This window comes from Zootoca vivipara, chromosome 7 (genome assembly GCF_965207765.1).
Source record: "Zootoca vivipara chromosome 7, rZooViv2.hap1.1, whole genome shotgun sequence".
Classification (NCBI taxonomy): Eukaryota; Metazoa; Chordata; class Lepidosauria; order Squamata; family Lacertidae; genus Zootoca; species Zootoca vivipara.
In genome coordinates, this window is record NC_142590.1 from 92619313 (window position 1) to 92644426 (window position 25114).

At 48.9% G+C, this 25114-nt stretch overlaps 1 protein-coding gene across 1 annotated transcript in view; it reads left to right on the forward strand.

Moving 5' to 3' along the window:
- Window positions 1-219: 219 nt before the first annotated feature.
- XKR7 (XK related 7) overlaps window positions 220-25114 on the forward strand; it is a 46611-nt gene continuing 21716 nt past the window's right edge. Inside the window, exon 1 of the mRNA XM_060277500.2 lies at window positions 220-899. Within this exon, the coding sequence (XP_060133483.2) occupies window positions 220-899 (680 nt within the window). The remainder of the gene's footprint in view (window positions 900-25114) is intronic.

A 25114-nucleotide genomic window follows, 5' to 3' on the forward strand; every position in this document is an offset into this window, starting at 1 on the left:
CGCTGCCTGCCTGCCTGCCTCCTTCCTTCCCACCCTCCCTCCTCCCCCACCTCCTCTCCTCCATCACCTCCTCCCCTTCCTCCCCCCACCCCAATCTGGCCACTCTCCTCCCTCTTTCCTCCCTCCCTCTCCCTCTCTCTCTCCATCCCTCTCTCCCTCTCTCCCTCCATCCGGAAGTCTCCGTCTCTCCCTCCTTTCTCCCTCCGCCTCTCCTCCAACATGGCCGCGAAGTCGGATGGAGGAGCGGCAGGCGCCGCCGCCGCCGCCTCCGCCTCGTCGTCGCTCGTGCGCCGGGAGGGATCTGGCGGCGGCGGCGGAGGGAGCAGCGGCGGCGGGAGCGGCGGCGGCGGGAGCTGCAGCTCGAGCTTGGCCCGGGGGTCCCGTCGAGGAGGGCCGCCGCCCCCTCCGCTGCCCAACCCGGGCAGCCCCGCCGCCTCCGGCTGTGCCTCGGCCGCCGCCCCGCCGTCGCTGCTGCTGCCGGGCCGCGAGTATAGCCTGCTGGACTGCTGCTGGGTGCTGGGCGCCCTGCTCGTCTTCTTCTCGGACGGCGCCAGCGACCTGTGGCTGGCCGCGCACTACTACCTGCGCGGCGAGTACTCCTTCTTCGGGCTCACGCTGCTCTTCGTGCTGCTGCCCTCGCTCGTCGTGCAGCTGCTCAGCTTCAGGTGGTTCGTCTACGACTTCTCCGCGCCCAGCAGAGCCTCGCCGGGGCCGCCCGCCGCCGCCTTCAGCACCAAGGACAGCGCCAGCACCAAGGACAGCGCCCGAGCCGGCCTCCAGCCGCCGCCGCCGCCGCCTTCTCCGCGGGCTTCCTCCGGCGGCGGCGGCGGCTGCTGCCGCCTCTGCGTCTGGATCCTCCAGTCCCTCATCCACCTCCTGCAACTCGGCCAGGTCTGGAGGTGAGCAAGGCGAGCCAGGGGACCCGGGGGCTGGGTGTCTGCGAGGGGCTGGAGGAGGGCGTTGCGAGCACAAAAGGCAGGCCGAGCGGTGGGCTGCCTCCATGTGCGCTCCGGGAAACGGGGCGGGGGGGGGGGCGGAGGCAGATCGGGGTGGGTGGGAAGCCCTCCGCTTCCCCCCCCCGGGCGCTGCTCCCCATTAGGGGAAGTTTTAGGGTGGTGGAGGTCCGCGTCTCGTGAACCTCGGGGAGCAGAGGAGACGCGGCCCGCCTGGAGGGGGGCGGGGGCTCCGAGCCAGAGGGGGGCGGGGGAATCGTCCCCGTGGCAGGAGGAAGAGAGAGCAGCCATACAGCCCTCTGGCACGCCGGCAGTTCCTGGCCAAGCCGGCTCCCTGCCTCTTTTTCCTAGCCCTGCCCAGCAGCACCCCACTTCCTTCCCCTCTCCCCAAAGGGGCCTGATTCAGGCCAGGGAACCTCGGTGCTCCGTCTCCCCATTCTCTTGTTCACCCCTGCAAACCAGGGGGTAGGAATTGAGCCTGTGCTTTCTTTAAGATAACACTCCCTAAAAGGTGGGCTAGAAATCTAATACATAATTCACTTTATTCTGCCAGGCCTCCCAGCTCTAATTTGTAGCCTGAGGCTTTAAGGCGTCCTGGACATAGAGAGAATTATCAGTCCTTTAGCCCTGCCAGGCAACAAATCTGAGACATTTGCTGAACCATCTGGCTCCGAGCAGGGGAGGGGAGGTTAGCAGCACCTGGCTGGTCCCTATTATGCATCTGATCCCTCTTCCAGACCAGCTTCAAGGATGCTTAAAGGGGACTTGGCACCCTCGTTCTCTTCAGGGCCAAGTCTTGGCTTGGTATCGGAAAGCAGCATTGATTTTGTTAAACGAATTCTCACCAATGGGAAAGGAAGGCGACAGTGGAGTCACTCTGATTTGGTGCTCTGTGTGGAGATGTTTTAAGTGCTGTACTAAATATGATTTATCTAAGGTGCTGCAATGAGGGGGGGGGGAGAGAGAAGGGTTGCCATGACATAACTGGGTGTCTCTGCTGTTAAACTGTATCCGTGCATATCATTGACCAGAGGGAACGGGACCCATGAAATGAAAGGTTGGAGGGCAAGGCAATCATGGGTTCTTTCAAGGGGAGAAGGTGTCAGAAATAGAATTAGATTCTCCACCCCAGGAGACACACACGCGCAAGGGGGTGAGGAGAAGGTTAGAAGGTTAGAGCCCATCCCAGTCATACTTCACTGTCATGACAGCCCTGTTAGGCAGGCATGGCAGGGGGGGGGGCAATGTAGTGTCCACCACCCCATTCTGCTTCCCAGAGAAACCTGAGAAGCGCTGCCTCCTTTCCTCCACGCCTCCGACTTTCTAAGAATTCACCAGTGTGCGCTGAGCTGTCCTGTTCATAACATGGTCCCCAACCCCGTCGGCTGCAGCCCTGGACATTTGGAGGGCACCAGGCTGAGGAAGGCTGATCCGACACATTGTTTGCTTCCTTTTGATGGCACTGGTGGTGGTGGTGGGGGAGTGGCATGCCTAACCCCCCTAACCCCCCCCCAGCAACTGAAGCTAGCAGATCATTGCTACATGGGAGCTGCTCTCAGACAACCACAGCCTGGTTTATCACAGTGCCTGTGATTCCATTGAAATGAAAGTCCAACTGGAGACGAGGGCAGAAGCTGTGTGCGTGTTTTCCAGCCAGAGCTCTCCTCTTCATCCCCCACCCCACCCGTCCTCCTCTTCTTCCCTGTGTTTTATCCACAGCCCCCCGCCCCCGCCCCACTCCCCAAGACCACCTCCAAAGGAGCTGAGACTGGGGAGGAGCCAAGCAGGCCCCTGGGAGCCGGCTTGAGAGGAAGAACGCAGATGGAGTAGGTGCACTGAATGACTCTCCGGCAACCACCTCCACTCCAGGGCTCTTAGAGGATCATTTCCTGGCAGGTCTATTTCCTCAGGCCAGACTATTGAGCTGACCTTTCGCTCTCCCCCCCCCCACTCCAGACAGCTCTCCTTTTCCTAAGCCTCAGAGCTCCCTCCCTCCACACAGCACAACCGGTCTGTAATGGATCTTCCTGCTAGGGAAGTTGGAGCTGAGCTGGAGACAATGGTGAATTTCTGAAAGAGCCTGCTTAGCTATTCATCGATCGCTGCAAATTGGAGCTGCAGAAGGGAGTTCTCGCCCTTACGCTCCGATGTAAGGTGAGGTCTCGTCTGGCTCCCAGGAATGCCATGTGGTGGGTGTTTTGCCCGCTCCTGCTGCCCGTGGCCTTGCTCAGGAGAAGGAAGGAGAACGCAGAGCGCACATCCGTAATACGGTACAGAGCTTTGCCTCCTTGGCTGCTCCTCTCCCCATTCAAAAGAAGGCGAGCCACGTCCCCTCCCATTCATGATTCCAGCCCATTCTCATCGCAGCTGTTGACATGGGGAATTGACAAGGGAAAGCGGCAGAATGTGCTCTTCATGGAGAAATGCAGTCTCAGTGGATTTCATCCGTTTGCAACATCGCGCCAGTCTGAATTTTCCCTGACACCGGGGATTGCCACGTGTGGAGCTTGCAAAAGGCTCCGGCATATTTCCTTTTGTGCAGCTCACCATTGAAAGCTTTTTGTGGTTTTGTTCTGTGCTGCTTGGACGTTGAGGAGCCCCCGCCCACCCCCACCCCACATTTATTCAGCTGCTGTAAGGACGGGATCAAGTTGTTGCAGATTCATGAAGTACAGCTTGTCGGTTATGAATGGAGGAAATTGCTGATTGCTAGCTGAAGAAAATTACCAGGAAAAAAGCATGATGATTCAGTTTGGGCATGGAGATGTAGCAGGGCCTTGACTTGAGCTGCAGGACTTAACCTTGAGACCCCAAAGTATTTGTGATGCATTTGAGTGAGTTACAATGAAGGTTGCTACAAGTGGTTTCAGCACAGAGAACCAGAAATTTATTGGGAGGGGGCTGGAGAAGGGAAGGGGCTGGAATCTGAATTTCTTCTCTCTTGTGACTTAGTGGGTTCAGTCTGCATACAGTGTACTGGGTTCAGAAAATTGTATTGGTGCCCTTAGTCCCAGCTACTTCACATGGCCTGACCTGGGCCCCCTAATCTGTTTTACTGCTGTACCTGTGGTGCAGGATGCGACCCCCTTGAAAGAATCCATGGCAGCCCAGTTGGCTTCCATACATGGAATAGGAAGTGGGAGGAATCTGGTCCTTTGCTTCAAGCAACAAAACGCCTTTGGCTGGTCCTGTGTGTGCCCTGGTACAGGATCCACTCAGACCACTGCTTTGGCATGGGAGCTCTGGTCAGAAAATAAACAGAACAGTGTGTACCCTGAGCATCTGCAGGGCACAGCATGTGATATTGGACACTGGATTCAGCTTCCTATCTCCACTGTATCTCCAAGATAGTGGCCACAGAGAAAGTGGGTGAGCAATACCCACCGAAACCTCAAAAGCCAGAGGAGTGGCTGGATGAGACTCCCAGTTGCCGGGGCCAGAGTTCCAGTACCTTTCTATATTCCTTGGCCCTTCCTACAAACTATCAAAGCTGGTTTGAATCAGGCCAAAGAAAATAAACTGGTCAAATCTGCCCACTATGTGCAGGTTGCATAATTCAGCTTGTCTTGGATTGCCCAGGCACAGGGCAATGTATTGTTTGTGTGGGTGAAAATAAGCAACCAGGCATGAATTGGTTTTAAGCCACTTGAGTCGATTATGTGGCATGCTGTATTTACAATGCAGTCAAACCAAGAATGCATGTTTGCTGGTTAGGCACATGAGAGGAGCTGAAGCTCAGGGACCTGTAAATTTCCCAGAGTGGACTCTGAGAGAGACTCCCACTGTGCCCTGTTAGGGGGAGGGCATAGCCATACATAGAATCTCCTCACCTGGCCAGGCTGCTTCCTCTTTGCTCTTTGACCCCATTCCAGCAATGTGAGAACAATCTGCATGTGCTCAGACACCATCTTAAACTAGACCAAAGTATGTCTTTGTAACTGGATTACCATGTTAAGCCTGCCTGAACAAAGCTGCTGTTACCTGTTACTCTTCAACAAGTATTTTGAGAGAGTAAATGTCATTTTTTATCTTTTATAAGATTGTCTGTAATTATTACACCAGAAGAATCCCTTCTGCCTTATAGCATCCTGGATTACTTAAACTAAAAGGCTAAAAGTAGCCTATGAAAACTTCCCTTTTAAACTGCAAAGGGATGGGACTCTGCTGAACTCAGGGTGAGGAAGGAAGGATAATATCAAATAAATATATCCTCTCCTATAGCATCTATACACATCTCTACAAATAAACCCGCTGAACTGCTGGATTATACAGTAACAGGCATGGCAATTGCTATGAAGTTTCTCTTTTCTATTCTCCAGCCTGGCCCTCTCCCCCCCCCCTCCCTGATCTGCTCCACCAGGCAGGGCATTAAGCCAATTAAAGCTGTCCCTCTCAGAGAGGCCCTCCTGGCCACTGATGCTCTTGAGCTGTGTATCAGTCTCTTCCTAATCTTGGGATTTGTGGCACTTGCTCCACTGACCAGTTAAATGCGGTTTGCTAAACCCATTAGCGAGGCTGGATTTGGTGCAGGGAGTAGACAGTTGTTTCTAAGAAGTGATGAATTATTGCTGGATGAACTGTGCCCTGGAAGAGGAGAATGTGAGCCTGGGCTTCTTCACGACCCCCTCCCCGTCCCCTTGCATCTCATAAGCTCCTTTATAGCACGGTTCTGGAGACAGTGCCTGTTGTGCGCAGTCGATATTAGGGCTGGTGCCACAGTTCTGTGAAGAAAGGCATTTCTTGCATGGCAGAGGTCCCAGGTTCAATCTCTGGCATCTGATCGTAGGATATTTGGCTTGTAAGACTGTTGCCTGCTAGCATGCACTATGCTTGGCTACATGGACCCATGCTCTGACTTTACTTGGTAGGGGGTGGGTTTGTTTTCTCAAACTCTCCCCAATTTCATCTCTGCAATTACAGTGTGTGTGTGTGTGTGTGTGTGTGTGTGTGTGTGTGTGTGTGTGTATGTACCTGTGTGCAAGGCCTGGGATCTTGTCCCTGAGCATAATTTTGCATCAAAACATTTTTTTCTTCTTCAAAAATCGCAGGATCTGTTTCCATGCAAAACCAACTATAGTGCTTGTGGTTTACTTCGTTGCCGAGAGGCTGCATTTGTGAGGAGCCTGCAATTCTGAAATGAATTTTCTTAGAGGCTAATGTTGAGCCTCCCTGAGCCAAGTCATGCATTGCACAATTCCTCTGTGCAATCGTTGTAGCCCAGTGGTTCCCAAAGTGGCCAGTGGTGCCCCCTGGTGGGAAGTGGAATTACCTAGTGGGGTGCTAAGAGAGAAAGGAACAGCTGTGGGGTTCTGGAGGTGCAAATGACTACCGGTATCAGAGTTTAAGATGCTGGTATCACTGGATCCAGTTCATAAATTACGTTGAAATAACTAAACTAAGTAGTTTCAATTGAATTTTGAATAAATGTGCAATTAATTGCCACACTTCTGAATATTATTGTGTTGTTATTTTCCTTAGTGGGTCGTGAAAACTGATGTTCGGAGTAATGCTTTTTATAGGGTAGGCGACCAGGGGGGCAGTTGCCCCTTTACACTGGTGTAAAGACGATACTGAGCTAGATGGGCTGACTCAGTTCAAGACAGTTCCCTATGTTCCTATATAGCTTGGTTCATGTGTGACCTTCTGCGCAGACTGATCACTGAACAGGCAGGTTTTCTGTCCATGGTACCACCTTGGAACAAAAAGTGATGTTGAGCCATTGTCACTTGCAATGATTCTCATAGAAGCTGCATGGAAATTCCTACAGGAAAGTGCCTTTCATGAAAGGAGGTGGTCTGCCTTCCTTGCCTTGCGTTCAGAAGCCTCTTCTCCTACTGTAGCACCAATGTGATGTGCTTGTGGAGACATAATTAACCACCTTAACATGATGAGCCCGTCAGCTTCTGTCTTGGGCTGATAAGATTTCCAAGGTGGGGAGATCCCCTGTGCCTTGTTACACGAGGTCAAAGCCCTGTTCTCATCATGTACATTGTAGAACTGTCAAGAGGGAAACAAAGATCCTTCAGGCATAGTCAGATGTTGGGGGGACAATTTTTGCACAGGTTTTCAGGTGCTTTTCACCTATCATGTACCCTCAGTCTGCCCCCACCCATACTCAGTTACTTAGGGAACTAGGCAGTTTGCAATCCAACTTCTGCAAGGGAAGCAAACATTGTCATCTTAGCTGGAATTAAATTTCACACTGGGGTCGGCCAAGGGATGGGAATAGGTTAATGTTACAGAACCCCAGCTGCCACCCCTCTGGAAAATCTCTCTCTCTCTCTCTCTCTCTCTCTCTCTCACACACACACACACACACACACACACACACACACACACACAGAGAGAGAGAGAGAGAGAGAGAGAGAGAGAGAGCAATTTGAATTAGAAAAGGGTCCCATTTATAGGAATAGGAGCTTTCTTTGTAAGCCAAATTGCTGTGCAAGGGTGATTTGAAGGGGAAACTGCAGCATGCAAGGAGCATTATCCTTCCCTAGGTGTCACCAGCCCCCAAATTGCACACTCCTGTAGCAATTAGGCTGGGGGGGGGGAAGCTCCCATTTGCATGAATGGGGCTAAGCCTAATTGCTGTGTGTGAGCAGGGCTAAAGAGGGGAGGCCCACACCAGATCTAGCATTGTCCATTCATTGCACTCCAAATTTAAAAATTTCCCAGGGGGAGCTTCCTTGCCAACATAAAATAAAGCAGAGAGCTATAATTTTGGATATCTTACTAAACAGTGAAGTTGCCTGCATGATGTCAATAGGCAGGGAGTTCCAGAGTATATAGGTGCTGCCCCACTAAAAGATCCAGTTTTTTTTACAAATGCAGAATTGGTGTTATGCAGCAATCTCGACTGGGTTCGGATTAGTGCTATTGCTCTGCTGTTTTGTGGGTTGTATGTATTGACCTTTTTAATTGTGACCGTGAGTTTAGATTGCATATGTATCATTTTAGAATGACACCTATCTTGTAAGGGCACAGCTAGGAAGCAGAGCGTACCTTTAAATAATACAAAAAGCAGAGTGGATCTAGGTTGCAGCCGTACGGGAGTCTCTATGTAGTTCAAGAGCTCTTGAAACTTTGCAGGCCCAACTGGAACAAATGGGCCATGAGCAAGAGTTCACTATGGGCTATAGGAAGCAACCACAGAGGTCCCTGGGATGCCAAAGCGTCTTGTGGCAGCAGCCCTGAGCAAATCTGAAGGGTTTGTCAATCTGCGCATGGGTGTACCCAGCATGGGGCAGGGGGGTGCAGCTGCCCCTCCCTAGAGAAGCAAAAAAGGGGGGGAGCTCCCACACAGCAAAAAAAAACAGCCAGCAGCGGAGAGCGGAGTTGCAGTGTTCATCCTCAGTGTGGACCATTCCCTGGGACAGGGAAGGATTGCTGGGTCACCTCTGTTGGTTTTTGCATCGTAAAGGTTCCCTCTAAGTCCCTTTCTAGCCAGCAGCTAAATCACTCTAATCCTAGTTTCTTTGTTTCCCTGATCACCGTGCTGTCCTGTGTTGGGCTGAACTGCTGCTTAAGGGCTTGGCAGTTTGTAGCCAGCAGCTAAATTACCTTAATCCTACCCTACCCTACCCCCTCTTTGTGCATAGCCTCGGGCCCATTTTATCAGATTTGTTTTGGCAATTGCTCTTTCACCATATGAGAAAGCTGCATATTATTGTGGTACAGGGGGTTGGACTAGATGACCCCCAGGGTCCCATCCAAACTTTGAGGTACTATTCCTGGGTTGACAGGATAATACCGGTAGTGCTGATAACCCCTATGATGCAGGTTCAATCCCCGTTTGAGCAAGCTGCATATTATTGGTTGGCAGGATAGTAGTGCTGATAAAGCCAAAATTTTGCAGGCCCAATCCCCATATGGGATAGGTGCATGTTCTTGCATTACAGGGGGCGGGACTAGATGACCACCAGGAGGAGATGTAGCTTGGGGGTCGCTTAACGCTTCAACATTTTCTGAGGGAAAGAGGGGCACCCTACCATACTCTCTTCCGGTGAGAGTACTCCTTAATTTTCCTACATCTTTAAAAGATGTGGTTATTGAATTCAGTTTTGTTCCCGGTGAAGAGTTTGTGTAGCACAGTAGTCTGCTTTAACCAGTGTACATGGTGGCAGGACTGTATATGCATTACTATAACCACACAACTGCCGGTTTGTTTAGTCCAGGTACGTAAAAAGGCCGCACCAAACAAACCTCAACATTTTCTTCAAACCCAAGAAAAATGATATTAGTATAAGACATGTAATTAGAATAGAAATCAAAAAAACTCAAGCAAATAATTGTAATAACTACCATAATAAAACACTGATATAATTATATATAATAAAATTTTGGTTTCATTCGCCTTTTCCATGCTGAAATGTCACAACCTGGACGACCATGGCTTGCCCTCCCCTAGATTTGTTCCTGGGTACGCCCATGAATCTGCGTGCAGTTGCACAGATCAAGCATTTCTGAATTGTTTTCCCCAGACATGCATTTCATTGTGGGAACAAGCACCCCCTGTCCACAAACATGAGAGATCCATGTGAGAGTTCATAAAGGCTGCTTTGAGTTGTAGCCCTTGGTTGCCAAAGACTTGGAAACTTAACGGGCATTTGCAGGCTGCAATCCTGTGCACACTTCCTAGGGGGGTGAGGCCTAATAATAATAATAATAATAATAATAATAATAATAATAATTTATTATTTATACCCCGCCCATCAGGCTGGGTTTTCCCAGCCACTCTGGGTGGCTTTCAACAGAAAAATAAAATACAATAATCTATTAAACATTAAAAGCCTCCCTAAACAGGGCTGCCTTCAGATGTCTTCTAAAAATCTGGTAGTTGTTTTCCTTTTTGACATCTGTTGGGAGGGCGTTCCACAGGGCAGGCGCCACCACCGAGAAGGCCCTCTGCCTAGTTCCCTGCAACTTGACTTCTCGCAACGAGGGAACCGCCAGAAGGCCCTCGGTGCTGAACCTCAGTGTCCGGGCAGAATGATGGAGGTTGAGACGCTCCTTCAGGTATACTGGATCGAGGCCATTTAGGGCTTTAAAGGTCAGCACCAATAGTTTGAATTGTGCTCGGAAACGTACTGGGAGCCAATGTAGATCTTTCAAGACCGGTGTTATATGGTCTCAGCAGCCGCTCCCAGTCACCAGTCTAGCTGCCACATTCTGGATTAGTTGTAGTTTCCGGGTCACCTTCAAAGATAGCCCCACATAGAGCGCATTGCAGTAATCCAAGCGAGAGATAACTAGAGCATGCACCACTCTGGTGAGACACTCTGCGGGCACATAGGGTCTCAGCCTGCGTACCAGATGGAGCTGATAGACAGCTGCCCTGGACACAGAATTGACCTGCGCCTCCATGGACAGCTGTGAGTCCAAAATAACTCTCAGGTTGCACACCTGGTCCTTCAGGGGCACAGTTACCCCATTCAGGACCAGGGAGTCCTCCACACCTGCCCGCCTCCTGTCCCCCCAAAACAGAACTTCTGTCTTGTCAGGATTCAACCTCAATCTGTTAGCCGCCATCCATCCTCCAACCGCCTCCAGGCACTCACACAGGACCTTCACTGCCTTCACTGGTTCTGATTTGAAAGAGAGGTAGAGCTGGGTATCATCCGCATACTGATGAACACCCAGCCCAAACTCCCTGATGATCTCTCCCAACGGCTGCATGTAGATGTTGAAAAGCATGGGGGAGAGGACAGATCCCTGAGGCACCCCACAAGTGAGAGCCCAGGGGTCTGAACACTCATCCCCCCACCACCACTTTCTGAACATGGCCCAATGAGATCAGTAAACCTGCCTAGGCCTGTGCTGTAGGAAGAGCTTCCACAAAAACTAAGCACCTGGCATACCTAAGCACCTTTACTTTCCAATGATTTTGTGCCCAAAGCAGCCAATTTTGTGCACCACAAGAGGCAGAAAATTGTGAGTTACTTAAAGTATTATTATGTTACTGCTGGCTGAGGACAATTTGGGTTTTCTATCTCATCTCCTAAGGGGGCCATATGCAAATCGTCCAAATTTCTATCTCCTACTCCAGGCTTCCTGAACCTCGGCCCTCCGGATGTTTTTGGTCTACAACTCCCATGATCTCTAGCTAGCAGGACCACTAGTGGTCAGGGATGATGGGAATTGTAGCCTCAAAACATCTGGAGGGCCGAGGTTGAGGAAGCCTATCCTACTCAGTTCACAATTTCTCAAGTGAGAGGTGTTGGGATTTAGACCTGTTCGCAAATCAGACCTTTCCACAGGCCCTATGCCTTTCACGGAGCTGCGCAGCAGGCAGAAATTCAACAGGTGCAATCTAGCTTACTGCAGCCCCTCCAAATTGGGGAAGGCTTGACCTGTTGAATTTCTGCTTGATGTGCAGTTATTAAAGGCATAGGACAGGAAACCTGCTAGGTGGGGAAATGGTGACGACCCCAGTCATGCCATGGAAGCGTTTGTCTCTAACCCCATGACATTTGGCAGGCTGGTTGTGATTACAGGGTGGTAAGGGAAAGGTTCTCTGCGCATGCACTGGTGACACCCTATGCCTGCTCCTTTACACTGCAAAAAAGAGGGCAAATTGGGGGGGGCACATGCGAAAGAGGACAAAGCTCTTGCATCCTTAACAGCTGTGCAGAAGAGGGCATTTCGGAAGGCATGGGTTGGGCATACAAGCCTTTTGGCAGAGAGGTGGCATAGAAATAAACCACGACATAATGACACACAACCTGGTGATATCCTGTTTCAAATTAAGCTCTGCCAATGCTGCCATCTGAAAGTACCACTTCCTTGCTTTTGCATGGAGATCGTACTGCTAGCCTGTTATTATGTTTGCCCTAAGCTTCCCACAAGGTGAGAAGCTGGAGGCTGCCCAGACACAGTGCTGGTGTGGGTTTCATTTCTTTTTCCAGATCACTGGAAGCTCATGGTGTTTTGTAAGTTATTAGCAAGCGTTATATGCAGGCAAAGGCGAAGTTGCAGATAGCTGACTTCATTGTTTCACATCAGATCTCCAGAGTGAGAAAACAACCCTATATCTCCAGATCCTCTCTTTCTCCCCAAAACTATTGCTGCCTGTCTCCTTTTCCTCCCTTTCAGCTGTGTCCCAGACTGAGGTCACTTCCGAACGTACTGTTTATTGAACATTCAACCTGACTTGTTGCACAAAGTTTGCAGGGAGGTTGTATAATGCCTGCTGTTGACTGATACTTCATTTTGATTGGGTGGGTTGCAAAGACGTTATGTACACATCCTCACATCAATTGCTATCTCATACTTGCATTGCATTTCCCCTTTGCTTACAGCAAAATCCCCCCCCCCCCGCTTTTTAAGGGTGGCAGGCTTGAGGCACAAGAATAAGAACAAACCAAACCCCTTTGTTGCAAATACTGAAAAGTAACCAGAAAGTGGGCAACATGTGACCAATAAGAACCATATGAAATATATTTACAAATATGATATGATATGCTGGACCATAAAGAAGGCTGACTGCTGAAGATTTTGAATTCTGGTGCTGGAGGTGACTCTTGAGAGTCCCATGGACTGCAAGAAGATCAAACCTCTCCATTCTGAAGGAAATCAGCCCTGAGTGCTCCCTGGAAGGACAGATCGTGAAGCTGAGGCTCCAATACTTTGGCCACCTCATGAGAAGAGAAGAATCCTTGGAAAAGACCCTGATGTTGGGAAAGATTGAGGGCACTAAGAGAAGGGGACGACAGAGGACGAGATGGCTGGACAGTGTTCTCGAAGCTACGAACATGAGTTTGACCAAACTGTGGGAGGCAGTGGAAGACAGGAGTGCCTGGCGTGCTCTGGTCCATGGGGTCACGAAGAGTCGGACACGACTAAACGACTAAACAACAACAACATGATATTCTCAGTTATGAGTCTTGTTTTTTATATTATTTATTTGTAAATATATTTCATATGGTTCTATTGGTCACGTGTTGCCCACTTTCTGGTTACTTTTGAGGCACAAGAGTATCAGATCCACTGTGTAACCTTAATTTGCCATTATGCAATTGAATCCCATCTGCAAAATAGTGGGACTCTGGAAGCAGTCTACAGATTACATCATTCTTAGCTGGGATGAGGGGAAGATGACTGCATATGACCCTTTAGGGCCTCCAGGGATTTCCTAGCCATTTAGAAAGCACCCACTCCCCATTTAAAGCTAGCAATCTCCCTAATAAAAGATGCTCTGCAACTTTGCCACCATCTAGTACCCTAAGGAAGTTTCAGCTATTCCTCTGGCCCCATTAACCCTCTCCTGTCCAATGGCCCCATCTTCAACAATACACTGTTTTGAATGTCTGAAAATTATAGTATTTGGAAGGCAAATCTGTATGGTGCACAGGAAAATATATAGATTTGGGGTAACCTAAATGTTTAAAAATGCATTTGCTAGGTGGGTAGTAAGGAGATCCTTACCCTCTAACCATATGTGCCGAATGGCTACAGTGCCTATTTTCTCACAGGGTGCTGGAGTGAACTGAATTTGTTCCGAAAAATGGGACTCACCTGCCAAGCGTGATATTTGATCTCAGATATGTATCATTCTGTATCGAGATGAAATACTGAAAAGTGCAGCATTTGGGAATCATGGACTCATGGAATTATAGAGTTGTAAGGGACCCTGAGGGTCATGTAATAGTCCAACCCCCTGCACTGCAAGAATCTCAGCTAAAGCATCAATGACAAATGGCCATCCAACCTCTGCTTAAAAACCTCCCAAGAAGGAGAGGTCCACCACCTCCCAAGGCAGACGGTTTCACTGTTGAACAGCTCTTACTGTCAGAAACTTTTTCCTGATGTTTAGTTGGAAGTGAGATATTGCTTAGCTGACTTGCACGACTCCTCTCAGATTGCTGTTTTCATTGTGTATTGAGAATGATTTGTGCACGTGATGGTTTCAGGACACATAGGTTTCATCCGGCTTTCAATACAGTCCTACCTTGGAAGTCAAATGGAATCCGTTCCGGAAGTCTGTTAGATTTCCAAAAAGTTCGGAAAGCAAAGCACAGAACCCACAGAACCCGCGTTGGACGTTCAGGTTCCAGAAGAACGTTAGAAAACCGGGACACTCACTTGCAGGTTTCAATAATTCGGGAGCTGATTTCTTTGGGAGCCAAGGCGTTTGAGATCCAAGGTACAACTGTACTGTTTTGCTCCTGCAGAGGTTACAGGGAGGGCATAGTGCTTCATTTCCACATAGCTCACGTCCCACAACTTCCTGCTTGTAACTTTTCCTACCACAAATATTCTGGGTTTTGCTTCTTGCGCTATAACAGAGGTACAGTAGATTTGTTGTTGTTGTTTAGTCATTTAGTCGTGTCCGATTCTTCGTGACCCCATGGACCAGAGCACGCCAGGCACTCCTGTCTTCCACTGCCTCCCGCAGTTTGGTCAAACTCATGTTCGTAGCTTCGAGAACACTGTCCAACCATCTCGTCCTCTGTCATCCCCTTCTGCTTGGTATAGTGGTTAAGAGCGGTAGCCTCGTAATCTGGGGAACCGGGTTTGCGTCTCCGCTCCTCCACATGCAGCTGTTGGGTGACGTTGGGCTAGTCACACTTCTCTGAAGTCTCTCAGCCCAACTCACCTCACAGAGTGTTTGTTGTGGGGGAGGAAGGGAAAGGAGAATGTTAGCCGCTTTGAGACTCCTTTGGGTAGTGATAAAGTGGGATATCAAATCCAAACGCCGCCGCCTCCTCCTCCTCCTCTTCTTCTTCTTCTTCTTCTTCTTCTTCTTCTTCTTCTTCTTCTTCTTCTTCTTCTTCTTCTTCTTCCCTCAATCTTTCCCAACATCAGGGTCTTTTCCAAGGATTCTTCTCTTCTCATGAGGTGGCCAAAGTATTGGAGCCTCAGCTTCACGATCTGTCCCTCCAGTGAACACTCAGGGCTGATTTCCTTCAGAATGGATAGGTTTGATCTTCTAGCAGTCCATGGGACTCTCAAGAGTCTCCTCCAGCACCAGAATTCAAAAGCATCAATTCTTCAGCGATCAGCCTTCTTTATGGTCCAGCTCTCACTTCCATACATCACTACTGGGAAAACCATAGCTTTAACTATACAGACCTTTGTCGGCAAGGTGATGTCTCTGCTTTTTAAGATGCTGTCTAGGTTTGTCATTGCTTTTCTCCTAAGAAGCAGGTGTCTTTTAATTTCATGACTGCTGTCACCATCTGCAGTGATCATGGAGCCCAAGAAAGTAAAATCTCCCACTGCCTCCATTTCTTCCCCTTCTATTTGCCAGGAGGTGATGGGATCAGTGGCCATGATCTTAGTTTTTATTTTTTATGTTGAGCTTCAGACCATATTTTGTGCTCTCCTCTTTCACCCTCATTAAGAGGTTCTTTAGGTGGATTTAGGGCAGTGCAACTGTTTCCCCCGCACTAGGTGCCAAGCTAAGTGGGGGGCACCCCAGGGTGAGCGGAACGGAAGATGAGAAGCAGGGGCATGCCAAATTTTGGCCTCGTTCAGGGCACTGCTGAAATTTGAAAAACCAAAGTCTGCCCCTGCACCACAGCACCCCTGCAAACAGCAGTAATGAGGTAGAATCATAGAATCGTAGAGTTGGAAGAGACCACAAGGGCCATCCAGTCCAACCCCCTGCCAAGCAGGAAACACCATCAAAGCATTCTTGGCATATGCCTGTCAAGCCTCTGCTTAAAGACCTCCAAAGGAGGAGACTCCACCACACTCCTTGGTAGCAAATTCCACTGTCGAACAGCTCTTACTGTCAGGAAGTTCTTCCTAATGTTTAGGTGGAATCTTCTTTCTTGTAGTTTGAATCCGTTGCTCTGTGTCCGCTTCTCTGGAGCAGCAGAAAACAACCTTTCTCCCTCCTCTATATGACATCCTTTTATATGTTTGAACATGGCTATCATATCACCCCTTAACCTTCTCTTCTCCAGGCTAAACATACCCAGCTCCCTAAGCCGTTCCTCATAAGGCATCGTTTCCAGGCCTTTGACCATTTTGGTTGCCCTCCTCTGGACACGTTCCAGCTTATCAGTATCCTTCTTGAACTGTGGTGCCCAGAACTGGACACAGTACTCCAGGTGAGGTCTGACCAGAGCAGAATACAGTGGTACTATTACTTCCCTTGATCTAGATGCTATACTCCTATTGATAACGTTGGGGAAGCATCACAGAGCAATTGCCAAAATGGAATGATATGTGTAGACAGTCCAGTACAAATCCACCACTATTTTTGTGTGCAGAATGTAGTTTTGCAGAATACACTCCTTGGGCAACTTCTTGTAAGCTGAGGATTTATTTGCTTTTCACAGGTTTGGCAAACTTTCATCTCTGTATTCTGCTCTAATGTATCTGGAACGCAGAAGCGAGATATTATGGGATAATGCACATGGCTGGAGAGAGAGAGAGAGTAGCTAAGACCATGAAGTCCAGGGTCCATAATTACCCAGCTGCACCATGGCTGGCTGAGGCTGATGAGAGATGTCGTCTGAAGCACGTGAAGGGCACCAGGTTGGGGGAGGCTGTTTTAACATCTGCAAGGGGGTGCTTCCACATTATGTGCTCCCCCACATTTCTGCCTGTCCTGGTCCTAGGAAGCATGTGTCTGAGCCGTTTTCCATTTCCCCTGTGTTTTCTAGGCACGGGTCCAAGCTGTTTGCCTCACTGCTTCCCCAGGGAAAACCTGTTCTTTACTGCTGAATCGGAGCAAACATCAATCCGTGGAAAACCCGATAGACATTGGCTCCGATCCAGCAGTAAAGATCAGGTTTTCCTGGGGGAAAGTGGTGGGACTGGCCGAAGTCAAGCTGAGCCCTAAGAACTGCAATACAAGCTGCCGTTCGTCTCCGGTCAGAGACTGGCAGTAATTTTGGTTTTGTCATCATGCCAGGGAATAACCGTCAACCAGCTCAGCAGTGGGACTTCCGAGAATGATTAGAGGTTATAGTGGACAGCAAACTGAATCTGAGTCAACAGTGTGGCTTTAAAGAAGGGGTGAGACAACCTCGGGGAGAGGGCTGGGAGTCTGTTAACTCTTCCTAGCCATGACAGCTAAATTGAACCTCTATGGTCAGAGACAATGTAGCTCTCGCTGTGTACCAGATGCTGGAGAGAAGCAAGAGAGGATTGGCCACCACATTCAGGCCCTGCTTGAGAGATTCCAGAGGCATCCACGGGTCTTTTCTTATAACGAAAAATTCGTCTAGTGAATCCCATAGGAATGCATTGAAATTTTTTTGAATTTTTTTTGCCCATAGGAACGCATTAATTGAATTTCAATGCATCCCTATGGGAAACCGCGATTCGCTAGACGAATTTTTCATAAAACGAATTCGCCTAGCGAGGCAACCTCCACTAGAAAAAACCTTTTGTTAAGCGGAAATTTCGTTAAGCAGGGCATTCGTTAAGCGAGGCACCACTGTAATGGGAAAGGACAACCGAGCACAAAGTATAATGCCTTATAATGCCTGCAGGTTCCGTAGAGTGCCTGCCCACTCCCTCCTTGCTTGGACACCTCCGGACAACCTGTCTTCCTGATTTGTTTGCAGGGAGATTAGACATTGCTGGCTATTCAATTAGCATTCACTCTGATTTGTTTGCAGAGAGCCCGCATGGGTGCATCAAAGTTAGCGCTATCTCGCACTCCCCTATCACTTTCCTTAATGCAAAAAGGCTGATCCTTTGAGGAAGTGGGCATTTTGCGCAAACTATAAATTGTGGAGCCTAAACTAGCTGGCATGTGACTGATTCCCACCCTGAAGTCTGCAAGTGTGCCTCTTGGCTGTTGACACTTTGCTTCCACAATATATAAGGTAAAGGTACCCCTGACCATTAGGTCCAGTCGTGGACAACTCTGGGGTTGCGCTGCTCACATCGCTCTATAGGCTGAGGGAGCCAGCGTTTGTCCGCAGACAGCTTCCGGGTCATGCAGCCAGCATGACTAAGCCGTTTCTGGCAAACCAGAGCAGCACAGGGAAACGCTGTTTACCTTCCCGCCAGAGTGGTACCTATTTATCTACTTGCACTTGACGTGCTTTCGAACTGCTAGGTGGACAGGAACAGGGACTGAGCAACAGGAGCTCACCCCATCACAGGGATTCGAACCGCCAACCTTCTGATCGGCAAGCCCTAGGCTCAGTGGTTTAGACCACAGCGCCACCTGCGTCTCATCCCACAAGATATAGGGCAGCTTTAAAAGAGGATGAGACAAATTCATGGGGGAGGCAGCTGCTGTTACAGGCTGCATAGAGCTGCTCAACGTTGATGGAATTTGTAGTCTAAAACATCTGGAGGGCACCAGGTTGGCAAAGACTGCCTTAACCCTCCTTGCCTGCCTTTTGAAAGAGTAAGGCTTCTACCGGTGTGCAGTGACATTTCAGGTGCCTGCGCCTTTTGTCGCATCTCCACAGTTCAGAACAGTATCGCTATTTTCTTTCTACAAATATAGCGTGCTGAAGCTCATTGTCACTTGCCGGTCCCTGCAGCCATGTGGTGTTCAGCAGTGTGGACAGAACACAAGAGGGATGAGCATGTTTTTAAAAAATGCCATGCCCCTTGAAGTGTGTGAAAAGAGCCTGCAATTCCTCACGTAGCTTACAGTGGTAGAGCGAGGAGTGTGTCTGTGAGGGGGGGGGGCGTTCAAAGCTGCGAGGCTGGAAGCATCATGAGAAAAAAGGAAGAGCTTGCAGAATTAGGCCAAAGGACCACCTTGTCCAGCACCCTATCCTTACCAGGTGCCTATGGGAAGCCTAGAATCAGGCCCTTAGCGCAACAGATCTTTCCCTGCTTATGTTTCCCTGTTACACTTCAACCGCATGTCGCCTCCATCTTTGGACATAGCCTCTGGGGCTGGTAGCCTTTGATAGCCTCATCCAACTCCATGAATTAAGGGCTGTCCCATGGAAGAGGGAGCAAACTTGTTTTCTCCCACTCTGGAGGGTAGGACTCGAACCCATGGCTTCAAGCTACAAGAAAGGAGATTCTGAAACATCAGAAAAAACTTCCTGACGGTAAGAGCTGTTTGACAATGGAACAGCCTCCCTCATGAGGTTATGGGCTCTCCTTCCATGGAGGTTTTTAAACAGAAGTTGGATGGCCACCTGTCATGGATGCTTTAGTTGAGCATTGCAAGGGATTGGACTAGATGACACTTGGGAGCCCCTTCCCACTCCACAACCCCATGTTTCTATGAATTTGACCAATCCTCTTTTAAAGCCATCTAGGTTCAAGGCCACCACTTGCTCCCATGGGATTTACTTACAGTACTTAGAGTCATAGAATCATAGAATCATAGAGTTGGAAGAGACCACAAGGGCCATCCAGTCCAACCCCCTGCCAAGAAGGAAACACCATCAAAGCATTCCTGACATATGGCTGTCAAGCCTCTGCTTATAGACCTCCAAAGAAGGAGACTGCACTACACTCCTTGGTAGCAAATTCTACTGCCGAACAGCTCTTACTGTCAGGAAGTTCTCCCTAATGTTTAGGTGGAATCTTCTTTCTTGTAGTTTCAATCCATTGCTCCGTGTTCGCTTCTCTGGAGCAGCAGAAAACAATCTTTCTCCCTCCTCCATATGACATCCTTTTATATATTTGAACATGGCTATCATATCACCCCTTAACCTTCTCTTCTCCAGGCTAAACATACCCAGCTCCCTAAGCCGTTCCTCATAAGGCATCGTTTCCAGGCCTTTGACCATTTTGGTTGCCCTCCTCTGGACACGTTCTAGCTTGTCAGTATCCTTCTTGAACTGTGGTGCCCAGAACTGGACACAGTACTCCAGGTGAGGTCTGACCAGAGCAGAATACAGTGGTACTATTACTTCCCTTGATCTAGATGCTATACTCCTATTGATGCAGCCCAGAATTGCATTGGCTTTTTTAGCTGCTGCATCACACTGCTGACTCATGTCAAGTTTGTGGTCTACCAAGACTCCTAGGTCCTTTTCACATGTACTGCTCTCAAGCCAGGTTTCACCCATCCTGTATTTGTGCCTTTCATTTTTTTTGCCCAAGTGTAGTACTTTACATTTCTCCTTGTTAAAATTCATCTTGTTTGCTTTGGCCCAGTTGTCTAATCTATTAAGGTCATTTTGAAGTGTGAGCCTGTCCTCTGGGGTATTAGCCACCCCTCCCAATTTGGTGTCATCTGCAAACTTGCTCAGGATTCCCTCAAGCCCATCATCCAAGTCATTGATAAAGATGTTGAATAAGACTGGGCCCAAGACAGAACCCTTGCTCCCATGGGATTTAGTTAGGGTACTTAGTTTAGCTATGAACTGTGCGAAGAAGGCCCTTCTCCTGTCAGTCCCGAATGGATCCCCAATGACGAGCTCTGCAGGGAGCTGACTTCTGGCACCAGGCCTGTTGATGGACCAACTCTGTGTTACAAGGATGCATGCAAATGTCACATGAAGGCTGGAGTACCTGGAGACAGACAGTCAGGTTGTGGATCCATAGCAAAGACCAGAGGAGGAATGACTGCTGGGAGGAGCCTTGGTGCACCTGCAGCAGCACAACCAGATGCCTTCTTCTGCCCCAGCTGCAACAAAACATATCTCTCCCCCATGGGCCTCTACAGCCACAGCAGGCGCTGTGACTTTCCAGTTGTTTGACCCAAAAGGAGAACTCTTCCATTGTCTCTCAAGACAGACGGCTGCCAATAGCTGCATAACCCCACTGGGTTTTAGCGTCCTCAGAGAGGGAGACAAAACTTTCCTCTGTCCACTTTCTCTGCATCTTCTTATATATCCCTGTCCTCTCCCCCATCCTCGGATTTCCACCGAAACTTTGCTGCTCTCTAGAATGGCTTTCTCTTTTTTTTTTCTAGGTGGCCCATATGCACTAAATGAGAGCCGCCATGGTTTAGTGCTTTACAGCATTGGGCTAGGGACTGGGAGTCCCGGGTTCAAATCCCCACTCTGCCATGAAGCTCACTGGGTGACCTTAGGCCAGTCCCCCCCCTCCCCTCAGCCGAACCTAATTTACAAGGTTGTGAGGATGGAATCGGGAGAGGAGACACATCTGTGCCATGCTGAGTTTTTTGAAGGAAAGGCAGGGCATCAAAGTAAAATAAATAAATACTGTAACCGTAAAATAATAAAAGAAGACCCTCCCAGGATCTGGCCCCTTAATCCTGCTCTCCCCACCCCAGCAGCCCTTCAGGGGTGGACTTTGGTACTCTGCCGCCCTGAGTGAGGACAAAATTTGGAACTGCCAAATATTTCTTATTTTCACAATAAATATTATTATTATTTTGCTCAGAGAGCCCCGTGGGGGGAACCACCTGCACCCCCCTAAATCTAGCGCTGAACCCATCACCTTCCCTTCTGGTCTGCATGCTGACAAGTGTGATCTAACAAACCCACAGCTGCCTGTTTTATGATGGTGTTGATGGGGGGTGGGGGAGAGACAAGTGGGTGGGGGGCTCTAAGCCTTTAATCAATGCTCTTTGACGTGACATCATTCAGACTGACTTGCCACTCGGAGGCCTGTCTAATTATCTGACTTTGCACGATGCATAATGGATTTAAACGGCTTCAGCCCACCACCCACCCCTCCCAAAGGCCATTTTTCCTTGCCTTGTTTTAAATAAAGGATTATAGACTAATATCGCCAAATTACTTTTTAGGAAAATTCTACTCCGTATCAATTAGGTTTAGATCTGTGGGTTTTTACCTATCCTTCCACCACCTTCTCCCTCTCCCTCTCCCTCCCTCCCTCCCTCCCTCCCTCCCTCTCTCCCTCTCTCCCTCTCTCTCTCTCTCTCTCTCTCTCTCTCTCTCTTTTAATAGAAGAAGTGGGGGGGGTGGGGAGGGAATCCTAGATGATGATTAATGAATTTAGTTACAACGGGGGCTTGCTTTTCTCCTTCCCGACACTCAGAAATGGGTGGTTGTAATTGGAACAACTTAAGAGCCGTGGCTGGCTGGGGAGAGGAGCTGGGGAGAGAGACGCTCAGATTGGTTTGGATTATTTATATCGCTCTGAAGAAGGTTAATAATGAGGGTCTTTAACTGGCCGCTCGCTGTGAGGCTCATCTCCAGGCAGTGGCTGGAATACGAAACATCCCCCCCCCCCAAACAGGTCTATTCCGGAGTGCAATGTTTAAAATGGCACTTGGGGTAAAGTGAGAAGCGCTTGTGGCACTATATATATATATATATATATATATATTCAAAGCCTGTGATTGTCTGCTTTGTGGCAAACGGAGGGTGCTGAGGCAGCTCGCACTTTCGAAGTGATGGTTACTCGTTCAGATTAAGACCATACAAATAACACTTCTGGATCAGGCCAATGGCCCATCTAGAGTCCAGCATCCTGTGCGCACATGGGCCAACCAGATGCCCTTGTTGTTGTTGTTTAGTCATTTAGTCATGTCCGACTTTTCGTGACCCCATGGACCATAGCACGCCAGGCACTCCTGTCTTGCACTGCCTCCCGCAGTTTGGTCAAACTCATGTTCGTAGCTCCGAGAGCACTGTCCAACCATCTCGTCCTCTGTCGTCCCCTTCTCCTGGTGCCCTCATTCTTTCCCAACATCAGGGTCTTTTCCAAGGATTATTCTCTTCTCATGAGGTGGCCAAAGTATTGGAGCCTCAGCTTCAGGATCTGTCCTTCCAGTGAGCACTCAGGGCTGATCAGGAGAAGAGATTTGATCCAGATGCCCATTATGGATCAAATCTCTTCTCCTGTGGTTTCCAGCAGCTGGCTTTCAGAAGCCATTGTGGCTAATAGCTATCCATAGTACTCTCCTCTTCCACGAATTCGTCCAATCCTCTTTTAACGCCACCTATGTTGGTGGCCATCACTGCCTCCTGTGGGAGGGAGTTCCACCATTTAACTGTGTGAAGGAGTAGGCATTTGGAGTATAATAGAAAGGGCTCCTTTGGTGATATCAAGAATGTAAGGAAAGCCTGCTGGATGAGGTCAATGGCCCATCACATCCAGCCTCCTGTTCTCCCAGTGGCCAGCCAGGTGCCCATTATGGGGAACCAGCAAGCGGGATCCGAGCACAAGAGCGACTCTCCCCTCCTGCGGCTTCCAGAAACTGGCATTCAGAAGCATTGCTGCCTCCAGCTGTGGTCGTCCACTGTGAGATCAGGATGCTTCACTAGATTGGCCATTGGCCTGATCCAGCAGGCCCTTGTTATGTTCTTATATATAGCTTTACTGCAACACGGCAGGTCAATTGTGGAATCCTAGAATTGTAAAGCTGCAAACTACACGCAAGGGTCAGTCTAGTCCAACCCCTCATAATGCAGAAAATGAGTTTGTCCATCTTCCATGTGACAGCCCTCCAGATAACATGGCTGTCATATCCCCCCCCCCCGTCTCCTCTTTTCCAGGCTAAACATGCCCAATTCCCTCCACTGTTCCTCATCAGGCTTGGTTTCTGGACCATACATTAAGGGTCTGGTCAAGGGTCAGGAAACAAAGACATATGAGGAACAGTTGAAGGAGCTGGCTATGTTTAGCCTGGAAAAGAGGAGACTGAGAGGGGATATAATAGCCATATTCAAATTTTGCTGTGAATTGCCCTTTGAACTATTGTGGGAAAGCATAATAATAATAATAATAATAATAATAATAATAATAATAATAATAATAAATATCTAAAGAGCTGCCACATGGAAGGTGGAGCAAGCTTGTTTTCTCCTGCTCTCCAAATTAAAACCTGAACCAATGGATTCAACTTACAAGAAAGGAGATTTCGACTCAACATCATGAAGTACAGTACTTTCTGATGGCAAGAGCAGTTTGACAGTGGAAGAGACACCCTCAGAAAAGGTTTGTAAGCAGAGCTTGGATGGCCATCTGTCTTCAGCTGAGATTCCTGCATTGCACGGGGTTGGACTAGATGATCCTTGGGGTCCCTTGCAGCTCTGACCAAGGCAGAATAAGAGAGTAGCTTTTACTTGCCTTGCAGCAATGCAGCAGTTCAGTTTTAAATCCAGGAGCATTGCACCAACAAAGAAGTCATAAGCTAGTTAAGGCCACTGTGGCTAAGCCAACAAGCAACAGTGGTCAACCAGCGTCTTATGACCCCACTATTTATTCCAGGGAAAGCTTTCGCCTTATCTCTATTACACCTTCAGCCTTTATGTTAATTGTTATAATTAAGCTTCTTAGCCTCTGCCACCACAACCACCATCCTTAATATGGAGGGAGCAATTAGTGGCGAGGGTCTTCTCTGTGGGATTCCGCTTGATCATCAGCTTTGGAGAATTAAATACTTTTTAAGCGTTTCTTTTTGTTTGTTTTTGAGAGAGAGAGGGAGAGAGAGAGGGAGAGAGAGAGAGAGAGAGAGAGAGAGAGAGAGAGAGAGAGAGGAGATGCATTTGATTCCTTATTGTTCATGAAGCTGGAGGGAGGGAGGGAGGGGGAGAGAGAGAGAGAGAGACAGGGAGCTAGCTACCTGAACTGAGAGACCATGTGCAGATTTTCCCTAGGGGTTCCTTTTGTGATTTCTCTCCTTCCCGACTTTCTTGTTGGAAGATTCAGGATGAATAAAATGAAGTCCTTCTTCATGCGGCACTCGGTTAAAGTGTGGAACTCACCTCCACAGGAGGCAGGGATGGTCTCCAACATTAGAAGATTAGCCAAATTCATGGAGGGATGGCTACTAGCTAGCTAGGGACGCAGGTGCCTCTATAGGCCAAGGGAGCCTATAGAGGCCAAGGGAGCCTATACAGTTCCTATAGGCCAAGGGAGCCTATACAGTTCAAGAAGGATACTGACAAGCTTGAACGTGTCCAGAAGAGGGCAACCAAAATGGTCAAAGGCCTGGAAACGATGCCTTATGAGGAACGGCTTAGGGAGCTGGGTATGTTTAGCCTGGAGAAGAGAAGGTTAAGGGGTGATATGATAGCCATGTTCAAATATATAAAAGGATGTCATATAGAGGAGGGAGAAAGATTGTTTTCTGCTGCTCCAGAGAAGCGGACACGGAGCAATGGATTGAAACTACAAGAAAGAAGATTCCACCTAAACATTAGGAAGAACTTCCTGACAGTAAGAGCTGTTCGGCAGTGGAATTTGCTGCCAAGGAGTGTGGTGGAGTCTCCTTCTTTGGAGGTCTTTAAGCAGAGGCTTGACAGGCATATGTCAAGAATGCTTTGATGGTGTTTCTTGCTTGGCAGGGGGTTGGACTGGATGGCCCTTGTGGTCTCTTCCAACTCTATGAT